Source organism: Lactuca serriola, chromosome 5 (genome assembly GCF_051521515.1).
Source record: "Lactuca serriola cultivar US96UC23 chromosome 5, Lser_US96UC23_V15, whole genome shotgun sequence".
NCBI classification, from domain to species: Eukaryota; Viridiplantae; Streptophyta; class Magnoliopsida; order Asterales; family Asteraceae; genus Lactuca; species Lactuca serriola.
This window is the reverse complement of record NC_136412.1, coordinates 308,732,430-308,753,792: the sequence shown is the minus strand read 5'-3', so window position 1 is coordinate 308,753,792 and position 21,363 is coordinate 308,732,430. Positions and strand designations below refer to the sequence as shown.

Sequence of the window (21,363 nt, the reverse complement as noted above, 5' to 3'; positions counted from 1 at the left end):
CCTTTGAGATTACTCCAAATGCTCAAGAACCCTTCCACAAGGCTTGAAAACTCAAGGGCTTAACCATTAAGCACAAAATCCTTGAGATCTAGAACCTTCCCTTTCCAGAAGAGATTATAGTCTCAAAAACGTCCCAAAGGTTGGTGCCTTATAGACATGCATGTCCAATGCATGTCCTGAACCCAAAATGGGTCAAAAAGGGAAAATATGACATTAACTCCATGCATGGCATCAAGGCTTGCTCAAAAGACCAGATCTAACCCACTATAAGACCAGCTTGACATGGAGATTCATAAAGTTTCAAAGTTTATGAAGTCCATCCATTACAACATCCAAGAATAAGGAGGAAAAGGGACCAAACTTAAGATCTAGCTACATAGATAGATAAATATTAGATCTTGAATACTTACAATGATCCAAAAGAGTGCCAAACTGCAGATATGAGCTTAGCATGCTATATCCTTGCCTCCTTATCTCAATCTTCTCCCCCTTTTGCTCCAAAATGCCACACTAACTCATAATATGAGATGGAATGAAGATTAGGGTTCACAAAGCTGATAATAGGGTTTGGAGGCTGATAAAAGATCTTCCTCAAATACTTAAGGAGGTTATATAGAGTGAAAACCCTAAAATTTAGGGTTTCTCATCCAGCCACTAACTCGTCAAGTTTTCCTCATCAACTCGTCGAGTTGGTCCAAAAAGATGTGCGGCCCAAAGCCTTCCAACACGTCGAGTTGAGGCCATCAACTCGCTGAGTTCCAAGGGAAACTTGACTTTTAAAGAATAAATCTCATACATGGAAACAAGAGCCCTTGTTACAACTCTCCCCCACTTGGACTAGGATTCATCCTCGAAGCCTGTTGCGGTGAACAAATCCGGATAATGCTCCCGCATCTCAGCATCTGGCTCCCAGGTCTACTCAGACCCCCTCTGATGTTGCCACTGTACCTTTACCAAAGGTACCTCCTTGCTCTATAGAACCTTTACCTTCCTTTCCAGAATAGCTACCGGCCTCTCGACATAGTTCAGGCATTCATCAACCTGAATATCATCCAATGATACCACTGCATCCTCGTCTAATACGCACTTCTATAACTGCGAAACATGGAAAGTGCTATGAATCTAATTGAGCTCGTCCGGAAGATCCAATCTATAAGCAACCTTGCCAACCCTGACAATAACCTGGAAGGGTCCAATATATCGGGGGCCCAACTTCCCCCTCTTCCTGAAGCGAATCACACCATTCCAAGGTGAGACCTTCGGCAACACCATGTTACCGACCTGAAACTCCAACTCAGACTAGCGTCAGTCGGCATAACTTTTCTTCCGACTCTATGCAGTCTGTAATCTCTACTTGATTTGCTGAATCATCTCTATAGTCTGCAAAACCAGTTCGGTCCAACCCATGACTCTGTGACAAACCTCGCCCTAACAGACTGGGGTGCGACATCTCCGCCTATACAGGAGCTCAAAAGGCAGAGCACTAATGCTAGAATGGAAGTTGCTGTATGAGAACTGTGCAAGAGGTAAATAAGAGTCCCAGCTCCCACCAAAATCAATAACGCATGCTCGCAACATATCCTCGAGATTTTGAATGGTCCGCTCAATTTGGTCGTCGGTCTACGGATGATAAGTTGTGTTGAAATGCAGTCTCGTGCCCAGTTCCTCATTAAACTTCTACCATAATCAGGAGGTGAACCGAACATCACAGTCTAAAACAATAGAGATCGGAACCCTGTGGCGAGAAACGATCTCACAAATATACACATCGTTCAACTTCTCAGCCGAACAACTCTCCCGAATTTACAGAAAGTGGGCACTCTTGGTCAATCGGTCCATGATGACCTAAATAGCATCAAATCCCTTTTCCGTCTTTGGCAACTTGGTGATGAAATCCATCGAAATCTGCTCCCATTTCCATATGGGAACCTACAAAGGCTGCAGCATTCTATATGGCCTCTGATGTTCGGCCTTGACCATCCTATATGTCAAGCACCTCTCGACGTACCAGGCGATCTCCCTCTTCATGCACGACCACCAATAAATCAACCTCGGATCCAGATACATCTTGGTGGCCCCTGGATGGATAGAAAAGCGAGACTTATGAGCCTTCTCTATCATAATCTGTCTGACCCCACTAGACAAAGGAACCCATACCCGACCGCAATGGGTCAACAAATCACGACTGTCCGGAACAAATCTGATAATCTCACCCCTGATCCTCTCAATCTTCCAATTCTCCTCTCAAACACCATTGAGCCTCACTAATAAAACTCACAAATGGAGAATCCACATATATATCCTCATACGTGACATCGAAAGAGAAGATCCAACCGTCTTGCGGCTCAGGGCATCCGCCACCACATTCGTTTTACCAGGATGGTAAAGGATCTCGCGTGATAATCCTTGACTACGTCCAGCCACCTGTGATGCCTCATGTTCAGGTTCAACTGATCCATAATATACCTCAAACTCTTGTGATCTGTGTAGATAGTACAACGGAACCCATAAAGGTAATGCCTCCAAATCTTGAGGGCGAGAACCACTGCCCCCAACTTAAGATCATGCGTGGGATATCTCGTCTCATGCGGCTTCAGCTGCCGCGAAGCATAAGCTATCATTCGTCCTCTCTGCATGAGGACTTCCCCCAACCCGATGACGGACTCATTACAGAAAACCACAAGATCCTCGACTCCCTTAGGGAGGGTCAAAAATGGGGCCTCACAAAGTCTTTGTTAAAGGGTCTCAAATGCTTACTGGTGCTCAGAGACCCATGGAAATCCATAACCTTCCTCGTTAGGCGAGTGAGGGGTACCGCAATCTTGGAGAAATCCTGAATAAATCTCTGGTAGTACCCTGCCAAACCCAAGAAACTCCTGATATCCGAGGGAGATTTCGGAACCTCCCACTGCATCATCGCCTTGATTTTTGCCGGATCGAGCAAAATCCCACCTTGGTTAACGAGGTGTCCAAGGAATTAAATCTCCCGCAACCAAAACTTGCATTTCGAGAACTTAGCATACAACCGTTCTCGCCTCAAAACCCCCATAAGCTCATAAAGATGCTCCTCATGTTGCTCTCTAGTCTTGGAATACACAAATATATCATCAATGAACACAATAAATGAGCGACCGAGCATCGGCCTGCATACTCGATTCATCAGATCCATAAATACCGCAGGCGCATTGGTGAGCCCGAAAGGTATCACCACGAACTCGTAATTCCTATAACGAGTCTGGAACGCGGTCTTCTCCACGTCCTCCTCTCTCACCCTGACCTGATGATACTTAGACCTCAGGTCTATCTTGGAGAACCAATATGTTCCCTGGAGCTGATCAAAGAGATCATCAATCTGCGGAAGGGGATAACGGTTCTTCACCATTAAGTTGTTCAGCTCCCTATAATCAATGCACATCTGGTGCGAACAATCCTTCTTCCTGTAAAATAGAATTGGCGCCCCACACGGAGAACTACTCGGACAGATGAACTACTTTCCTAGCAGCTGAGATGACAGCTCCTGCATCTCAGAGGTGCCAATAGGTACAGTGCCTTGGCAATAGGGGCCGCACTTAGCACAAGGTCGATCCATACATAAACTTAGTCCAATATGGATCATAAGCCCAACACATATAAATATAACCAATTACCATAAGTAATCCCCATAGATTTAATTAGTCTCTTTTGATCACTAAATTAATTCCAAACTAATTCTTGATCAATACTAATTAAAGCATATGATTTCATATTAATATATTAGAACTTATGATGTATTAATAAATCATATATAACCTCTACTCAAAAGTCCACCCTAACAAATTGTCCTGATGATATGCAACCCAAATGGACCATACTACTCTCGGGTCAAGTACATACTAATTATAGTTATCGGCTTCAACACCTAATCCGACAGTTTCTATCTTGATAATTATGTATGTTAGATCTAGTATAAGGCTTGTTTTGGGTTTATTATGGTCCCTAGAGTCATCCTTGTGAGTATGAGCTACTCTAGGAGCTTAGAATATTGGAGCTTAGCATTTTTGAAGTTGCAAGTGCATAAAAATGTCATCTTGATGGGTTTGGATGAACTATGTGAGAGTTGGTGTTCATATTATGGACTTAGTTGGATTAAAACGGGTTTTGTGTCACAGTAAGACATACAAAGGGTAAAGTCGTCAACTTTACATGTTAAGACCTTAAAATGAAGTTAGATATGAAGTTTGGACGTTTGGTCTTAAGTATTAAGGTGTTGTTTGTTTAAAAAAAACATCTTCAAACCACTTTCTGCTACGCGACGCAACATTTTCCCTCTCGTAGCAGTTTGTTTTTTGAAAGGCTTCAGACTACAAAGCCTCTGCGCGTGTGTTGTGTGACGCAATGCTTGACTTGTCTCTTCAAACCTCTTCAATTTTTATTTTTTCCAAGTGTTTTTTTTTTAGAATTTTGGTATAACTTATTTTTTTTTAAACTTTTTTTTACAACTTTGATTTTTTTAACTTTTATTTACGGATTTGATACAATTTCTTTTTATAGATTCCACAAAAATTTTTAACTTGATTTAAAAAAAAATAAAAAAAAACTTTAATTTTTTATTTTTTTTACTTTTTTACCGTTTCTGTTAATAATATTTTCAGTTTCAGTTGCATCTTTTTTAACGTGTGTAATTTTTTACGAACTTTGTAGACATCGTTTGCAATACTTTCTTAAAATTTTTTATTATTTTCTTTTTTTATGTTTTTTAAAATTAGTTTTTTTAAGAATAAAACTTTTAGCTTCTTTTATAATTTTGTAAGTTTTTTTAAAAAAAGTTTTATATTTTTATTTTTTTACATGTTCTTTTTAGTATTCTTTCAATGTTTTAAGACTAGAATTATTAAAATTTCGATGTTGAGAACTACTTTCAGTTTATCAAATTAGTTTATTTCAATTTTATTTTACTGCAGATGTTAAAAAACAAACATGTTTCTTATTATAAGTCGCAGTCGTTTATTCCACCTCTTCTGCTACAGAGGATTGCAGAGGTGGTCCACAGACTTCATGAATTTTCGCTTCGAAAAACCAAATAACACCTAAGTGCTTAATGAGTGATTTTGGTCACTTGGTGAGTACGTTGGGCGTACGTAGGAGTACGCTCAGCTAATTCATGAAGTCCTCGATTTCAAGCTTAGGCAAGTTGTACTTTGTGCTTCATTAGGCCGTACGTAGGGCGTACAAGTTTGGTACACAGGGCGTACACTGCATGGGCTTTTCTTGATTTTGGGCCAACTTTTGGACTCCAGGGTTTTGGGCTTTTGTTGGGCCACAAGTATTGCTAAGTTGGGTCATTGTTAGGCTTTGGGCCTTTATGGAATTGGGCCCATATTGGGCCTTGAGTGTCTTGTGGATTTGGGTCAATTAAGAGGGAAGGTTAAAATAGTCTTTTACCCTATGAGTCGGGATTAGTCAGTTAAGTCCCGATTATGGTTATGACCTGATTATTGATTAAGGTTGTAATTGTTTGGTTAGCATGGGGATTCTCCAGTCCAGTAGCCCGAGCATTAGTTGGTTTGTTAGCGGACTGAGGTGAGTCTCCTCATTAGATCCATGGGTTGAAGGCACCAATGTCGGCCCATTACTTTATTATGTAGAATGCTAGTTGTCTGTGTGATACTTACATAAAAGAACAGGATATGGCCCCTGGCAATTGTATGAAAGACCAGGATCTGGCCTTTGGCAATTGTATGAAAGACCAGGATCTTGCCCATGACACTTGTATGTAAGACCAGGATTTGGCCGTCGGCATTACAAGGAAAGACCATGGTTTGGCCCATGGTAGGAAGTGATTGTAAGACTATGATTTGACCCATAACATTCACTTTTTTATATATGGTATGCGGTAATTTGGGGAGCTCTCTAAGCTTTGTGCTTACGGTTTATGTTTAACATGTTTTCAGGTACTTCTGGTTCGAGAGGGAAGGGCCCTGCTTGGTCACAACGCATCCACCCATATTTCTGCACTTTATAATTTTGGAATTGTATTCTTATGACTAGTTTTACTCTGATTTATACTTTGGAATGATTGAATTGATTAAATGGTGTTTATGATTGAATTAAAAATAAAATTTTTATCTTATAGTTTTTGGGACGTCACACGTGGGGATAACATTTAGGATTTTTCATGTTTTTAAGATTTGAGTTAATGACTTTTTCATAAAAAAAAGTTAGAAAAAAAAAAGATTTGAGTTAATGATTGGGTTTTTGATATTTTTTATAGAGTTAATGATTGGACCACTCCTCACCCTTCCACCACTAATGGACTATCGGTCCAGAAAAATCGAACTGTTTCGAGACCGACCCGAGACCGGTTCGGAACCGCCAATGTGAATCGTTAATCTCAACTAGTATTTCTGCTTACTCAATTGACACAAAACTCAACACCGATTTTTACACCCCAAATAATTATTGTTTCTTTGCATTTGGGTTTATCATTTTCCAACATCAAATCAAGACTAATAAAGAAACAAAGTTACCAAAATTTGTCATTATCGAGCTATTACTTTAATGAGAAAACCAGTGTTGAAGGTGAAATTCACACTGATTCTAGTGTTAGCTCCCCAAGTTCTACATCGAACATTCAAACTCCAAGTTGAAGATTTGAAACGTGTAGAACCGTATTACTCAGAAAAACAGAAAACCAAGAAATAAAGAGACCTCAAAAACATATAAAAATCAAAACCCAAAACTCACCAACAGTATTCATTATTGATGTAAAATGGTTTGTATTGCATATTTTACAACAATGAATGATGAAAAAGAGCAAAAAAAAGAAATACTAATCAACTCTATCATTGAACATAAAGATCATTCCAACATCTATCAATAGCAGCTCGAATCCTCTTCGGTTTACAAACATCTTGAATAACAATTTCCCAAGTCGATTCTTTTGGCATAAAATATTTTCCAATCATCACTTCAATAATCTTCGTGGCCCCCACAACCCGTTTTCTCTTATGAAGCCTAACCACAAGTTGTTCAAGAAACTCACTCCCATCTTCAACATTATCCATCCCATCTTTTAACATTTTCAAGAATATGTTACAAGTAACCAAATCCGGATCACACCCTTGATCAATCATACAGTTCAGCAAATCAATAGCACGTGAAACAAAACCATTCTTACACAAACAATCAAAAAGAATGTTGTAAGTCACTACATCTGGTTGAATCCCAGACCCTTCACAAATCATTTGATTAAAAAGTTTCAAACTTTCTTCAAGACACCCATTGTTACATAGTCCATGAATCAGAGAAGTGTAAAGAACAACATCAAGTTTATACCCTTTTGACAACATATTCTCCCAAAATGTTGTAGCTTCTTTCACCTTCCCATTGTTACATAGTCCATGAATGATTACACTATAACAAACCTCATTTTGACCACAATTTTGACTTTCAGCCTCTTTCCATATCTCAAGAGCTTTATCAGTGTCACCTTTTTTGAAAAAACCCTTCATCAGGGAGCTGTATATGAAGGCATTCGCCACACAACCTATCTTTTTCATTTCCTCAAGAACATCCATAGCTTCATCTGGTTTCATTTCTCTACATAAACCATCTATTAGAGTACTGTAAACCACAGTATTTGGTTTAAACCCTTTATTTATCATCTGTTTCCATAAATTCATCGCCTTTTCGGGTTTTCCCTCTTTGAATAAACCACTTATAAGTGTTGAATAAACATAATGATTTGCAGGAAGTCCTCTTTCTTCAAGAGAGATTGACATAGATGCAGCATCACTAGCTCTTCCTTGCTTCACTAACCCATTGATGATTGTAGAGTATGTAATATCATTAGGGACACATTTAGCCTTAACCATTCTGTCCAAAAGAGTAACAGCTTTGTCTAATTTACCCTTTAGGCAGAGACCATGTATAAGGGTGTTGTAGGTTACTTCATTTGGGACGCACCCTTTGAGAAACATATTATCTACAACCTTTGATGCACGTGATAAGTCACCTTTCTTGCACAAACCATTAATCAAGACATTGAAGGTTGCAGCATTTGGGAAGCAACCTTCGACTTGCATTTCATCCAAGAGACACACAGCTTCGTTGATTCTATCTTCTTTGCATAATCCATCCATTAAAGTGCAATATGTAAACACATCTGGGGTGCATTTTTTAAGTGGCATCTCCCTGAAGATCTGGATAGCTCTGTCAATGAGGTCTAATCTACATAATACTTTAAGGATTAGATTGTATGTTAGCACGTTTGGTGAAACCTGTTTCTCGTGAAGAACAATGGAAGAATAAAACTCTAGAGCTTTATTGAACAAACCCTCTTGTATGACTACATTAATCACTGAGTTAAATGATCGAACACTTGGTCTGCATTGGTACTCGACCCACATTTTATCAAACAAGTCTAGGGCTTTCATCGGTTTTTTTGCTTTCCCGTAAGCTTTGAATACTAATATAAAATTTCTCTCTATAAACACTCTTCTTTCACGCTTCATTTGGCTAAAAACCTTCTCCAACGATATGAAGTCTCCCGTTTTTGCGAAGTTCTCAATGAGGGTGTAAAATGTGGAATCACCCACTCTAAAGGAACCCAATTTCTGACCGGATTTGAAAATGTCTTCATGAATTGGCGGTTCAATCGCTGACTCCTGCTCGTTTTCGGGTGCTTTTCTTGGGTTGATAACTGAAAAGTATCGAATTTGGGAGAACCCTTTTGAACTCAGTCGTTTCCTGATTAAAGTAACGATAGTAACGCTGCTGGGCATGCCTTTATCAGCTGGGATTTTGAAGAATTGTGCACGAAATACTGAGCATCTTCGAGCAAAACGAAATTTGATTCAACGCCTGATTGATTATGATCAGAGATACAAACGAGCCGGCGTATGAAACGGAGAAACGAGAAGCAGCAATGAATGGGCCTATGAACCGGGCTTATAGAAAGGGATTGTTTTAAGAGAAAAATGACAAAAATAGCCAATTACACTAATTGCATTACAAAAATAGCCAAAAAAAATCGAGATTACAAAAATAGCCACCCATTTCGTAGATGAGAAGGTCTCATCTGCGAAATGGGCTTCTCATCTGCGAAAGTACAACTACCTAAAGCACAGTTGTGCTTTAGGTACTTGTACTTTCGCAGATGAGAAAATTTTTTTTTTTTTTAAATTTTTTCTGTATAAATAGGGGTAATTTCGCAGATGGAATAGGTCCATCTGCGAAATCCTCTGAGCCTATCTGCGAAATGATGCAATTTTTTTTATTTTTTTTAATTTTTTTTTTAAGTTTGACTATGAAATGAATTGGTTTGACTACGAAATGGGCTTTGCTATATAAAAACTTTTGTAGAAAAAATATCATTTTGGTTGTTATTTGTTTGTGAAATACTCTCTACAATTTGCTCAAAAAATGATTGAATATTTGGTTTGTCTTGTAACCGGTGGGAGATGGCAAGTTAATGGAACTAATCTGGAATACATATGTCCACAGGGAGGTATTTCTGAACTTGCTTTGATATTTTCTGAGTATATTAGTTATAGTGATTTTGTATCTTTGGTAAGAAGCAAAATTGGTTTGTTAGACAAATATAGAATTAGTCTTCGTTTCCACCATCCTGAATTAAATTATTATATAGCTATAGTTGAAGACGTGGATGTTAGAATGTTGATAAACGTAATCAAATGTAGTGGAGGAAGGGCTGTGAAAGTGTTTGTGGTGGTTGATGAAGTTGAGGAGGTTAATGGGGGCGGTGAAATTGGAAACCAAGTTGTTGGTAATTTATGCAGTTTTAAAGGGAGCAACGATCCGATAGGTACTTTCAATACTCCTAGTGTACCTCAGTTTCACAGTGTTGCTGAAAATGTTAATGTTAGTTATTCACCTATTCACTATGTGGATCCCGAGAATTACAAGTATGTTGGTGATGATGATGTTGGTACATATCTTAATCATGTGGGTGGTCGTTGTGATGATGTTGCCGAACAAGAAGTTAAACTTATGAATAGGCGTGTGGTAGATAAAACTAAAAAGAAAAAAAATTCAACTCAAAAAAATGAAAAAAATCATGTTTACGGGCATTATGTTGATGTTGGTGATGTATGTTTAGATATAACCGAGCTACAAAGTAATTCCGATAGAGATGAGTTGGGTGATGAAGTTAAAGCTAAGTATCCCGATAACCTTTTTCACGGTATGCCCCCTGTACCAGCATGGCCAGTTGATAATAATGAAGATATCCCAACACAGATGGTAGACATTAATCTTCAAAAGATTCAATGTGAGAGTATATTTAAAAACAAAGAACTTTTAAAGCGGTGTATTGGTAAAAAATGTCTTCGAGAAGGTTTCCAGACGAGGACAAGTAGATCCACCAAATCAAGGTATGAAGCTGTGTGTGTTTCGAAAAATTGTTCTTGGTTACTAAGAGCAAAAGCAATTAAAAATACTGATGGACTTTTCCAAGTGAATAAATTTGTTGATGTACACACATGTTCTTCAACATTGTTGCAACCTAATCATCGACAAGCAAACAAATATGTTTTGGGTGAATATGTTGCTGATGTTTTGGCTGAAGACTATAGTAGAGTTTATCGGGGAAAAGAAATTGTTAATGATATGAATTCTCAATTGAATATCAATATCTCATACCATCAGGCATGGCGTGCGAAACAATATGCATTGTTGTCGTTAAGGGGTACGAAAGAGGATTCTTTTACCAAACTTCCGGCGTATTGTCACAACTTGGCCAAACATAATTCGGGTCCTGTCACACATATTAAAACAGATGCTGATGATCGGTTTGAGTTTTTGTACGTCGCACTCGGTTTCTCGGTTAGTATTATCATGTCCTAATTTTTTTTTAATATTTATTTTGGTGTATTTGAATAGATATACAATGTATTGTAGGTACGAGCTTTTGTCAATTTTTGTAAGCCGACCCTAGTAGTAGATGGAGCTCACCTAAAGGGCGAGTTCAAAGGTACCATGCTACTTGCAGTTACTAAGGACGGACAAAATCAAATATTACCGGTTGCATATGGTATATGCAAAAATGAGTGTACTGATTCTTGGACATGTTTTTTTCAAAAACTACGTGATTGCATAGGAAATATGTAGGAGCTTACAATTATATCTGATAGGTCTCCATCTATAGCAACATCCGTTGCCAACATTTTTCCTCACACTCATCATGGAATATGTGGTGTCCATTTGTATTTCAACATAGTATCTAGATTCGGCAAGAGTAAGACGGTTAAAGGAATTTTTTGGGAGGCGTGTAGGGCGTACACAGTTGATGCTTTTGATGTTGCCATGGATGTTATGAAAAAGACAAAAGAACCAGTATGGGAGTACTTAAAAAGTATAAATCCAGAAACCTGGTCAAGGGCACATTTTAAAGGGAACCGATACAATCTTATGTCGTCCAACAGTGCGGAGTCTATAAATGCATTATCTAGACACGCACGTAAGGTGCCAATACTTATGTTGATTGATTTTTTTCGTGCTACAATGCAACAATGGTGGTTTCAAAGACGTAACTTTGCAGGTATTACGTAAATTTGTAATATTAATGTTTTATTAGTTTCGATGTTATTGATTTTAACTTCTTCATTTTGGCTGTTTTTTTAGCGGAAGCAACAACAACACTTACCCCTTGGGCGGATGAAGTTGTAAAAGAAAACAAGAAAACTTTTACCAAATGGGATGTTCGCATGATCTCAAATACGAAATGCGAGGTCAAAAAGGGGGCACAAAATGTGATTGTTGATTTTCAACATATGACATGTACATGTAGGCATTGGCAACTTGATGGGATACCTTGTGGTCATGTCATAAGATGTTTAACAGTGAACAATTACCAAGACTGCTTGAGGTTTGCATTAAATGCTTACCTTACCGAAACACTGAGGAAAACATATGAGGAATCAATAAACCCTCTGCCGAAGCCATCCGAATGGGAGATCCCCGATGATTTGATGATTGTTAAGCCACCTATAATGGATAAACGTCAGCCAGGCAGGCCAAGAAACACAGACCGCATTCCATCCCAAGGCGAGGGTCCAATTATAAAAGAGTGTTCTACATGTGGTCAACTAGGACACACGAGAAATAATTGTACTGGAAGGGCGTCTGGTAGCAGAGCAGGTCACATAATTTCTACTCCAGAAATGGCATATAATATTGGTGGTTCAGCGGGTTGCTCACAAACCCATAACGCTGATTTTGATATAAAACAACCTTGAAATTAAGAGTAATGACGAGTTGTTAGCTTATTATGTATTGTAATATTTTTATTAACTCTTACAAGACATTGCTATGCTTTCATATTTTAGTTAAGTTTGTTGATTATAACAATGAATGAAGCCTTTATATTATAAAATATATTTTGCAGATTTATTTTAACAGTTACAACATGTTATTTAAAAAAAAAACAACAAACGATCCTTTGGCAACCTAATCTGTTTCATGATAATATTACAACAACTTTATAACTAATTTTTAAACTCAGGGAACTGCAACGGGTACTTCTCTTTCTCCATTGTTATATAGTCATCCCTAATTCTCATTTTGTCTTCGAAACGATCCTTTTTTACCATAATGTGTATCAACTGCTCATCCTTCTCAGCAAGCCGTTTTTCCGTCGTTTTGATTGCCTTCTTACTCTTTTTTATCCAATCTTTATGCTCTTTGATTTTGTTTTTATTGAGGTCAATCCATTCTTCAGCTTGTTTGCATTCCGAACCTATATCATTAGCAAGTTGAGTGAGAAGTCGGGATGACTCTTTGTCCTCTTCCTGTTGTGCTTCAGCCTTCTTTAATTCTTCAAAATTTTCATGTGACATATATGATCCGGCTGAAAAGGGTGTAAAAAAAGGGTCTACCGAATCACAGTAGTAACAATCTACTTCGTTGCATGAGCAAATTTCAAATTTGTGTGAGGAACTCATAATAAAATCGATATTGTATTAAACTGGAGCAATAAGTGGTATTTATACATACTAGACAGTAATGAGAAGTCCAACTTTGAAATGACTAGACAGTAATGACAAGTCACTGTAGTAACCTGCACATCCCAGTGGGTCCCTTAAGTGACAAGAGATAAATGACAGTTTGACATGACAAAACACTGCATAAAGCTGAAATTCGTAGTCCAAATATAACCATTTCGTAGTCAAAGTATTATTTCATAGTCTATTTATTTATATAAATAGATGTTTAAGATCTATAAACCAAACACCCAAATCACCTAAACGAAACGAATTCCCATTATTAGAAATGTCGTCGAATGTAGCAAGTTCTTCGAATGAAGTACTTGGTTCCAATTCTGAAAGGCCATGGACGACAAACGAGGTGTTAGTTCTAACACGGTGCTGGCTAAGTGTTAAGGATGGTGAACCGTTACTTGCTCCCCCGCATTGCCTAATTGGTGATGAATGGAGTCGCATCACATCTTTGTTTAACCATGAGATGGGAGAAGGGCAAAAAAGAGAAAAATCAGATGTTGTTACTAAGTGGACGGATGTAAAGGAGGAAGTGACATGGTTCAATCGAGCATGTAGTTATGCGAAACGTAACAATGTTCGTTGTCGTGACGAAGAAGAGTTCTTGGAAGTTGTTACAGAGTTTTACATCTTCAAGCATGAAGGCAGAGACTTCGAATATGAGGAAGTTTGGAAGGTTGTTAGAGATAAACAGTATTTCAAGTAGACCGCTCTAATTTGTGTTAAGAATAAGCCATGGACTTGTGTTTTACGTTAATGCTTTGTTCGTATTATGTCGTTTTTTTCATGTAATTGTTGTGATGTTTTAATGGTTCATGGAATCTTGTTACTAATGTATTCTAATATATTTTGATAACTAATGCAATGGCCATTTATTAACTCAAGTTAATCATACGAGTTTCTCACATAATAAACTAAAATATATTAACTCAACTTAATCATACGAGTTTCTCACATACTAAACTAAAATATATTTTAAACATATGAAATACATACGAATTACATACGAAATACATGAAAATAACCTAGTACTCACATAATAAACTAAAATAGATTTTAAACAAACGAAATACATACGAAATACATAAGAAATACATGAAAATAACCTAGTACTCAAATAATAAACTAAAATAGATTTTAAACAAACGGGATATATTTCAAAATATTCCAAGGGGCTTCAAACTGGAATTCCAACCCGTTACTTAATGACTTGTATTCCTCCTTAGCAGCTTCCAAGATGACATCCTCAGTAGCATTTAAACGGGTGTCGTCAATTTTGGTATAAAGATCGTTGAATAATAGAACTTCGGTTTTCATTTCATACCATCTTGCTAAGATGTCTAGTTCGTCACGATCGTTTCTTGTAGCCATTCGGTTTTCAGCATTGAAAATATTTGTTAAACGGCTCCAAAACATTGGATCATTCAACTTGCTTGTCTCGTACACATGAATATAAGCCTGTGTAAGAACCAAGAACTCTTCATTGCTCCATGATATAGAAGTCATTTGGATTGAAACAAAGAGGGTAGAATCTAAAAAACAATATTTGAACAACTATATTGGTTAATTTAATAACGTTCTGCATGTAACTTAGGGTCAATTTATAGTAGTTTCTACACAAAATCGCAACCCAAACTTCTAATATGTCTGCAATTCATAGTCAAAATTAACTGACGAATGCAGTGTACTATACTTATAACACAACAGATCACTGTTCGAGTTGACAATTCATCCCCGGTTGAATGACAACCCAATATATTGTTGTTTGAGTTGACAAGTCATTGCACCAGGTAAGTAAGGAGTCGTTATAAATAGATTTCAATATCCGTTGTAATTGTATTCTATTACTTCCCTCCTTGCAATTATGGACTCACCACGTATATGGAGGAACGCAGAGGAGGTCGCTTTGGTTCAAGCTTGGATTACAACTGTAGAGGTGGATTTTCCACCGGGTCCCCCACAAGTTCGTGCCGGATCATTTTGGTCTCGTGTCTGTCATTTGTTTCACCATTTAATGAACCGCACTCAATATCGAAGAAGAAGAGATGTCAAAGTGAAGTTTCTGGATATGAAAATGAAGGTGAAACAATTTCAACGTATTTATAACGAGTTGGATAACGAACATGCAAATACGGATGAAGACATTCTACGGCAGGTGGCTTTGGAACTATACCGCTTTCAATACGATGGTAGCGAGTTTACCCACTTAGATGCATGGAATGTTTTAAAGAATGTCCCTTATTTTTAATATGCATGTTGGTTAAGTTAATTGTTTTTCGTTATTTAAGTTGCTTGTTGTTGTATGTGTCTAGTCGTTACTATTTAATAAACGTCCATTTCTTTTAATGTATGTTGTTTCCTCAATAACCAATATTTAGAAAGCAATAAAATAAAACTGGGGTGCATAAATAACTAACACATAATACGACATAAAAAATAAACTGGGTACATGGATAACTAATACGTAACACAGCAGTAAAATAAAAACGGAGTACATAAAAAACTAATACATAATACTACATAAAACATAAATGTGCTACATGAATAACTACTGCATTGAGGGAGGTAACAGGACCACCGTTTCATTTGGTATTTCCCAATGCTCATATGATGGTGTACCATTCACCAACTCAGATCCATATGCAACTCGATACACATGATTAGTGAACTTGTAATCAACCATTCTCTGAATGGACTCAGATGTACGGGTTCTTAGACATGCTATAGCGTGACCACATGGTATACCGCTTTTTTGCCATTTACCACAACTACATACCCTTCGTTCAAGTTGTACGGTGCTGGTGGCAAAAGTGTCATCGACTTCAAATGTATCCCCATACAAACGTTTTGCATTACAATTATAAGACTTGTTGAGACTTTTTTGAACCTTACTCTCAACGTAAGGGGTCAACCCACCAGACAACCTCCCTGTAAAATTTGATATTTTAATAAAAATAGCAGCACAATAAAAAAACAAAATATAACAATCTCCCTTACCAGCCAGTTCGGCCCGTTCAGCATACTTTGATTTTATCGACGTGGTGGTTAACTCAATTATCGTTGTTATAGGAAACTCACGTGAGGATATAATTTGCAAAATTTCAGGGACGTCAATCAATTTAACATTGTAACGTATTTTTGGGAAAAATGCTCTTGTCCATTTTGAAATCGGTATATCGTCAAGCCAGTAAATTGGACTCATAAGCAAGGTGCAGAAAGGTGGTTGCCTACATGTACTTTGCAACCTTTCCAAACACAAGTAAAAATCATCAACGCTATATGCATTGCATGACTTCCAAAACAACGATTCGACTTCCGTATTGTTATGTCCGACAGACTCACGTATCTTTCGAGCTATATCTTTAGGACAATATCCATGATAGGAATCCGGGTAGGCACTCTCAACACCAAACTCTATGTTATCACACAGGTTGCTTATGAAACCAACCTTTATGTCCTCACCTAAACAATCTCTTAACCTCATCATGAACCATCTCCATGATTCTTCACACTGTAAGGTTCCCAAACCAAGTGCTAAGAGTAGTGGTTCATGATTTCCATCTAAAGCCACTGCAAAGTACATTGTTGTCAGAAAGCTCCCAAAAAGGGGTAAATAACCCACATATATCAGCGGTATCATGCACCTAAGGAAGGTACGAATCTACATAAAAACGAACACATATTAGTGATAAGTAACAAATAATCGACATACATTACCATGAAATATTGTATAACTCAGTAAAAGAAGTATGTTATACCACGCAACCTAAAGCCACAAAACAGAATTGAAAGCGGTTGCTATCGGTTTTCTTAATGGCTGTGAAGGTATTAGGATTTGTTCTTTGAAGGTTATGCAAGAAAATTGGTAGTTGAGAAAAGGTTCTTTCGCTGTAACTACTCATTTTCAGTACCGATGGTTGTGCTCTACAATGATCACACAAATGCAATTATAAATAGAAAATATTGTATCTCTACTGATCAAAATTCATAGTTTAACCTTTTAAATTCATAGTTGAACTTTTTGAATTCATAGTCAAACCAGTTCATTTCATAGTCAAATTTCACTGACCGACATGACAATACTACAAAATGTACTTGTCTGCATTTCATAGTTGAACTTTTTGAATTCATAGTCAAACCAGTTCATTTCATAGTCAAATTTCACTGACCGACATGACAATACCACAGAATGTACTTGTCTGCATTTCATAGTTGAACTTTTTGAATTCATAGTCAAACCAGTTCATTTCATAGTCAAATTTCACTGACTGACATGACAATACCACAGAATGTACTTGTCTGCATTTCATAGTTGAACTTTTTGAATTCATAGTCAAACCAGTTCATTTCATAGTCAAAAACAATTGTCGGTAATATGATTTATTCTATAAATGGGTGTCACTCATTATGAAAAAATTTAACTGAGAAAATAACTCCGATTTAAAAGAATAAGAAGGCTAATGGCATACTGCAATTGCGGAGGAGAACGTATCGTTAGGATTTCTGGTACAGCTAAAAACCCAGGAAGATTGTTTTACACTTGCCCGTATTTGGTATCATGTTCTTACCGCCATTCAAATTTAAACCCTCGTGTTTACATCACACAAATTTATTTTCTTACTGTGAATATTAAATTTAACAGGGACCAAAATGCGGGTTTATCAGTTGGGTTGATGAAGAGAAGGACCAATCTTCTATGGTAATAGCTAAAGTAGCTAACTCTAATAAGCTCTTTCAATCAGAAAATAAGAAGTTAAAGATAGCATTGGTTTGTAGTTGGGTGTCGTTCTTGGCAGTTCTTGTTTACAAGTTGTAAGGTTTTCAGTATTGTTTTTATGGTTTTGAAGTTGTTAGGTCAATAAATTGTTGTATTTGTAACGTTAAAACAAATGTTGTAGTCGTTCTTATGTTGTATGTATTGATAAGTAATTAGTAGGTCATTAAATTGTTGTAATTGTAGTAACGTTATATTTTTTGTCATCCGTTGAGTAAACTCTAAAAATAAACTAATAATGATATCCAACATTAATTTTTATATACATTTATATAATCCAACTACATAGGAGCAAGACTAGACCCCCAAATAATTTTTGCCATCCGGAGACGGAACTCTAAAGTTGCGTTCTTTGGGTCAATAAGAACACGTATTGGTTGACCTGAAACCAATTGCTCCATAAACATACAAAGAAAAACACCGTAATCTCCCAAATGACTACTTTGTTGGGGAACGTTTTCTTCATAAATGAATTGCATATTCAATGAAATTCTTGGGATGTTCCTCCGGGCCCAATACTTAATCTTGTCCAAATAATTTGCCACCCGACGTTCAAATTTGGAAAAGATTCCTTCGGATTGGAATTTTTCATAAGCACCTCTACCAAGACTGTCATAAATATGCACTTCCATTGACGCTAATCGTAGTTCCCCAAATAGCCAATGATTAGGGGATGAATGAATCGGCAATAAGACCTGTATAAGGATCAGAAAATAAAATTATGTTTATTTACATCACAATACAAAAACATAACAAAAAAACGATATTATTTTCAATATCAACTATTAACTTTACCGTATCAACATCCCACCAAGCAACCATGAAGTTGGGGTACGTAGCAATACCAGCCATAAACGCCCGCCAGTCTTGTCCTTCTTCCAAAGCATGAGAAACAAAAAAATTTGGAGGCATTATTGTATGTCGGTCGCTCTCAAACCGTCTCTCCATCAAAAGTCGGTACCAAATGGTTATATGCTGCACACATGATACTTTTGTTATTGACTAAAAAACAATTAACTTTTAAAAGAATTAATTAACAATTTATTTACCGCTGACTCCAACCATCCGTCGTGTGTATGCCCAAACAATGAGCTCCAAAAATCTCTATCTAACACGAAATTAAACAAACGATGCTGCACATCATATGAATGCAATACATAATTTTGGATGACATCCTCACCGCCTGCTACGTAAGGTTGCAGGCGCAACATGGAGAAGTCATGAGCAACACCAAAAACTGGAGGAGGAACGGGGCTTGTTGATTTCATATCAACCTTGTTTTTTGTTCTTCTTTTTTGCTTCGGTGTCGTGTGCAACTAAAAACAATATTCAAATGTTTAAATCTATATCTTTCTAGATAATTAACATAAACATAAAATCATTAGTTTATAAATAAAACGAATACCTCGGTGTAAGGAGGGCACAAATATTGTGATGGTTTTCGACTCCTCGGTTTATCGGGTGTAACTTCTTTGTCATCATCATCATCATGAAAAAAATCTACATTTCCCGTTATTATTAATTCGTCTTCATCCGGCACATCATCATCAAATTTGTTCCCTGCATTGTCATTCATCTCCTCCCACTCCTACATTAAAAATAAGTATACTTAATAACGAAATACACATAATTTAATAAGCAATAATATCTAAATAAACAAAATATTTATATTAATGTAACTATAATAACCTCTTTAACTTCACTATAATCGTTTACATCAAACACATCATCATCAAATTTGTTCCCCGCATACTGATTACTCTCCTCCAACACCTACATTAAAAATATAACTTTTTACTTAATAACGAAAGACACTTTATTAAAAAGTAATTATTAAAATCGTAAAGGTAACATCTATAACAACCTTGTCGTCTTGAGTATCACCAAAAACATTTTGAGTTGTATTGTTTTTATTCATCACTTCATCTTGCACAACCTATATTTTCAAATATAAAATATGAACACAGGTATTCATATATGTTAATAAAATTTAATAAATAATGTAGCGTGTAACTAACCTGTCCATCATAATTTCCTTGTGACACTGTCGTATCATGAAAAAAAATGTCGTTCCAAAATTGGTCATTATTCACTTCTTCAACAAAAACCTCTTTAGGTTGTCGGTTCATAAACACATGCTGCTCCAGTGCATGTAGCCGTTTCAATACCTCGTCTAGCTTGTGTTTCCCACTACCCCGACCTCTACCATGAGAGCGACCACTGGACGACATACTAGACGAAGATTCGTCTTGTCTCCTAAAATGGTCCCGTACTGGGGATGGAACTGATTTCCCTTCACCATATACATACTCTTGAAATGACATATAATAAAAAGATGTCATCTCACCATCACCCGGTAACATGTTTTGTCTTGGTGGTAGCCCCTCCTAAAAAAATAAACATATTAAAAATGCATATAAAAGTATAATAATCAACTTTATTAATAATAAACGAAATATTTTTAAACCTGCATCTTTGACCAAATCTTGTTCACGTCAACCCATTTCATTTTTTTTGTTCCACTCCATCTTTTCATCTGAGGCAATTCTTTATTTTTTTCTCGATGCGAATCCACATGCACGAACAGCCGGAATCATTTCATATATCCATATCTACAATTTTTTACAATTACAGTAATAAAAGTTAAAATTAAAATAAAAAACATAAAAATAAAACAATTTAAATATAAGAAAATTTTTATACCCTTATTGGAGCCGTAAATCCTGAGACGGAATACTTTAAAGTTTGACCACGCTCAGGAAGTGATAAATAATTATGTATCTTATTCCATGTATCCTCAAGGTCAACATAAGTAAAATCCCAGAGATAGCTACCCCAAGCGAAGCTAACAAAACAAAAAAAACAAAATTGATTATTATATAAATTATAACTTTAATAAAATAGAACTTTTAACGTAAAGAAAATATACCTATTCCAGAGATCCAAATTCTCAGCCAAATAAAACCAATCTTGTGGCACCCGATCATTAACTTCTTTGCCCAAAAAACCTTCACACAAAATGTATATCAAACATACTCTAACTGCATCAAAGTCATCAAGTGCTAGGAATGTTTGATTTAAAATTAAATTTTTCAGGTTGCCGATTTTCACCGAACTATTAGTATGGTCCGGAAATAGCCGTTCACGCAGTAAACATCTTTTTTTACTGCTTATTAATTTTTCCGACCCTTTTCTCCCAATGTTTTTTGGATACTTCCCAAAATTGAAGCCGGTAATCAAACAAAACTCTTCCGGCCCATAAACCATTTTGGTATTGCCTACTCGAAAATATAAACGTTTTATTCCATCTGGAGATAAAACAGGGTCCGGCCGGATCTGATGAAGGAACATTTTATGAAACAATAAAAGCGTCCCCTTGTAAACGAGGGACATCAATAAAATAGCCAAAGACGGTATCTCTGAAAATAGCACGTCGGGCATCATCTAAAACTTCAAATACTTCCCATATGTTACCGCCAGAGCCTTTTAGGTTCGCAAAGGCTTTCGTGTTCATTAAACTAAAATGATGCTGCAAAAAAAACACAAAAACAAATTAGATAACTAAAAAATATTTTTTTTTAAATATATGATTAC

The 21,363-nt window shown here is 36.7% G+C and overlaps 1 protein-coding gene across 1 annotated transcript; it reads right to left on the bottom strand.

Annotated features, from left to right (window-relative positions):
• Nucleotides 1-6,699: 6,699 nt before the first annotated feature.
• Nucleotides 6,700-8,905, bottom strand: EMB1025 (Pentatricopeptide repeat (PPR) superfamily protein). Its single transcript, XM_079003158.1, has one exon. The coding sequence runs from the start codon at nt 8,760-8,762 to the stop codon at nt 6,822-6,824; it is 1,941 nt and encodes a 646-aa protein (XP_078859284.1). The 5' UTR covers nt 8,763-8,905; the 3' UTR covers nt 6,700-6,821.
• Between the last annotated feature and the right edge of the window lie 12,458 nt (nt 8,906-21,363).

Coding starts and splice junctions, on each gene's coding strand:
- EMB1025 (XM_079003158.1), bottom strand. CDS start 8,762: ATGCCCAGCAGCGTTACTATCGTTACTTTAATCAGGAAACGACTGAGT.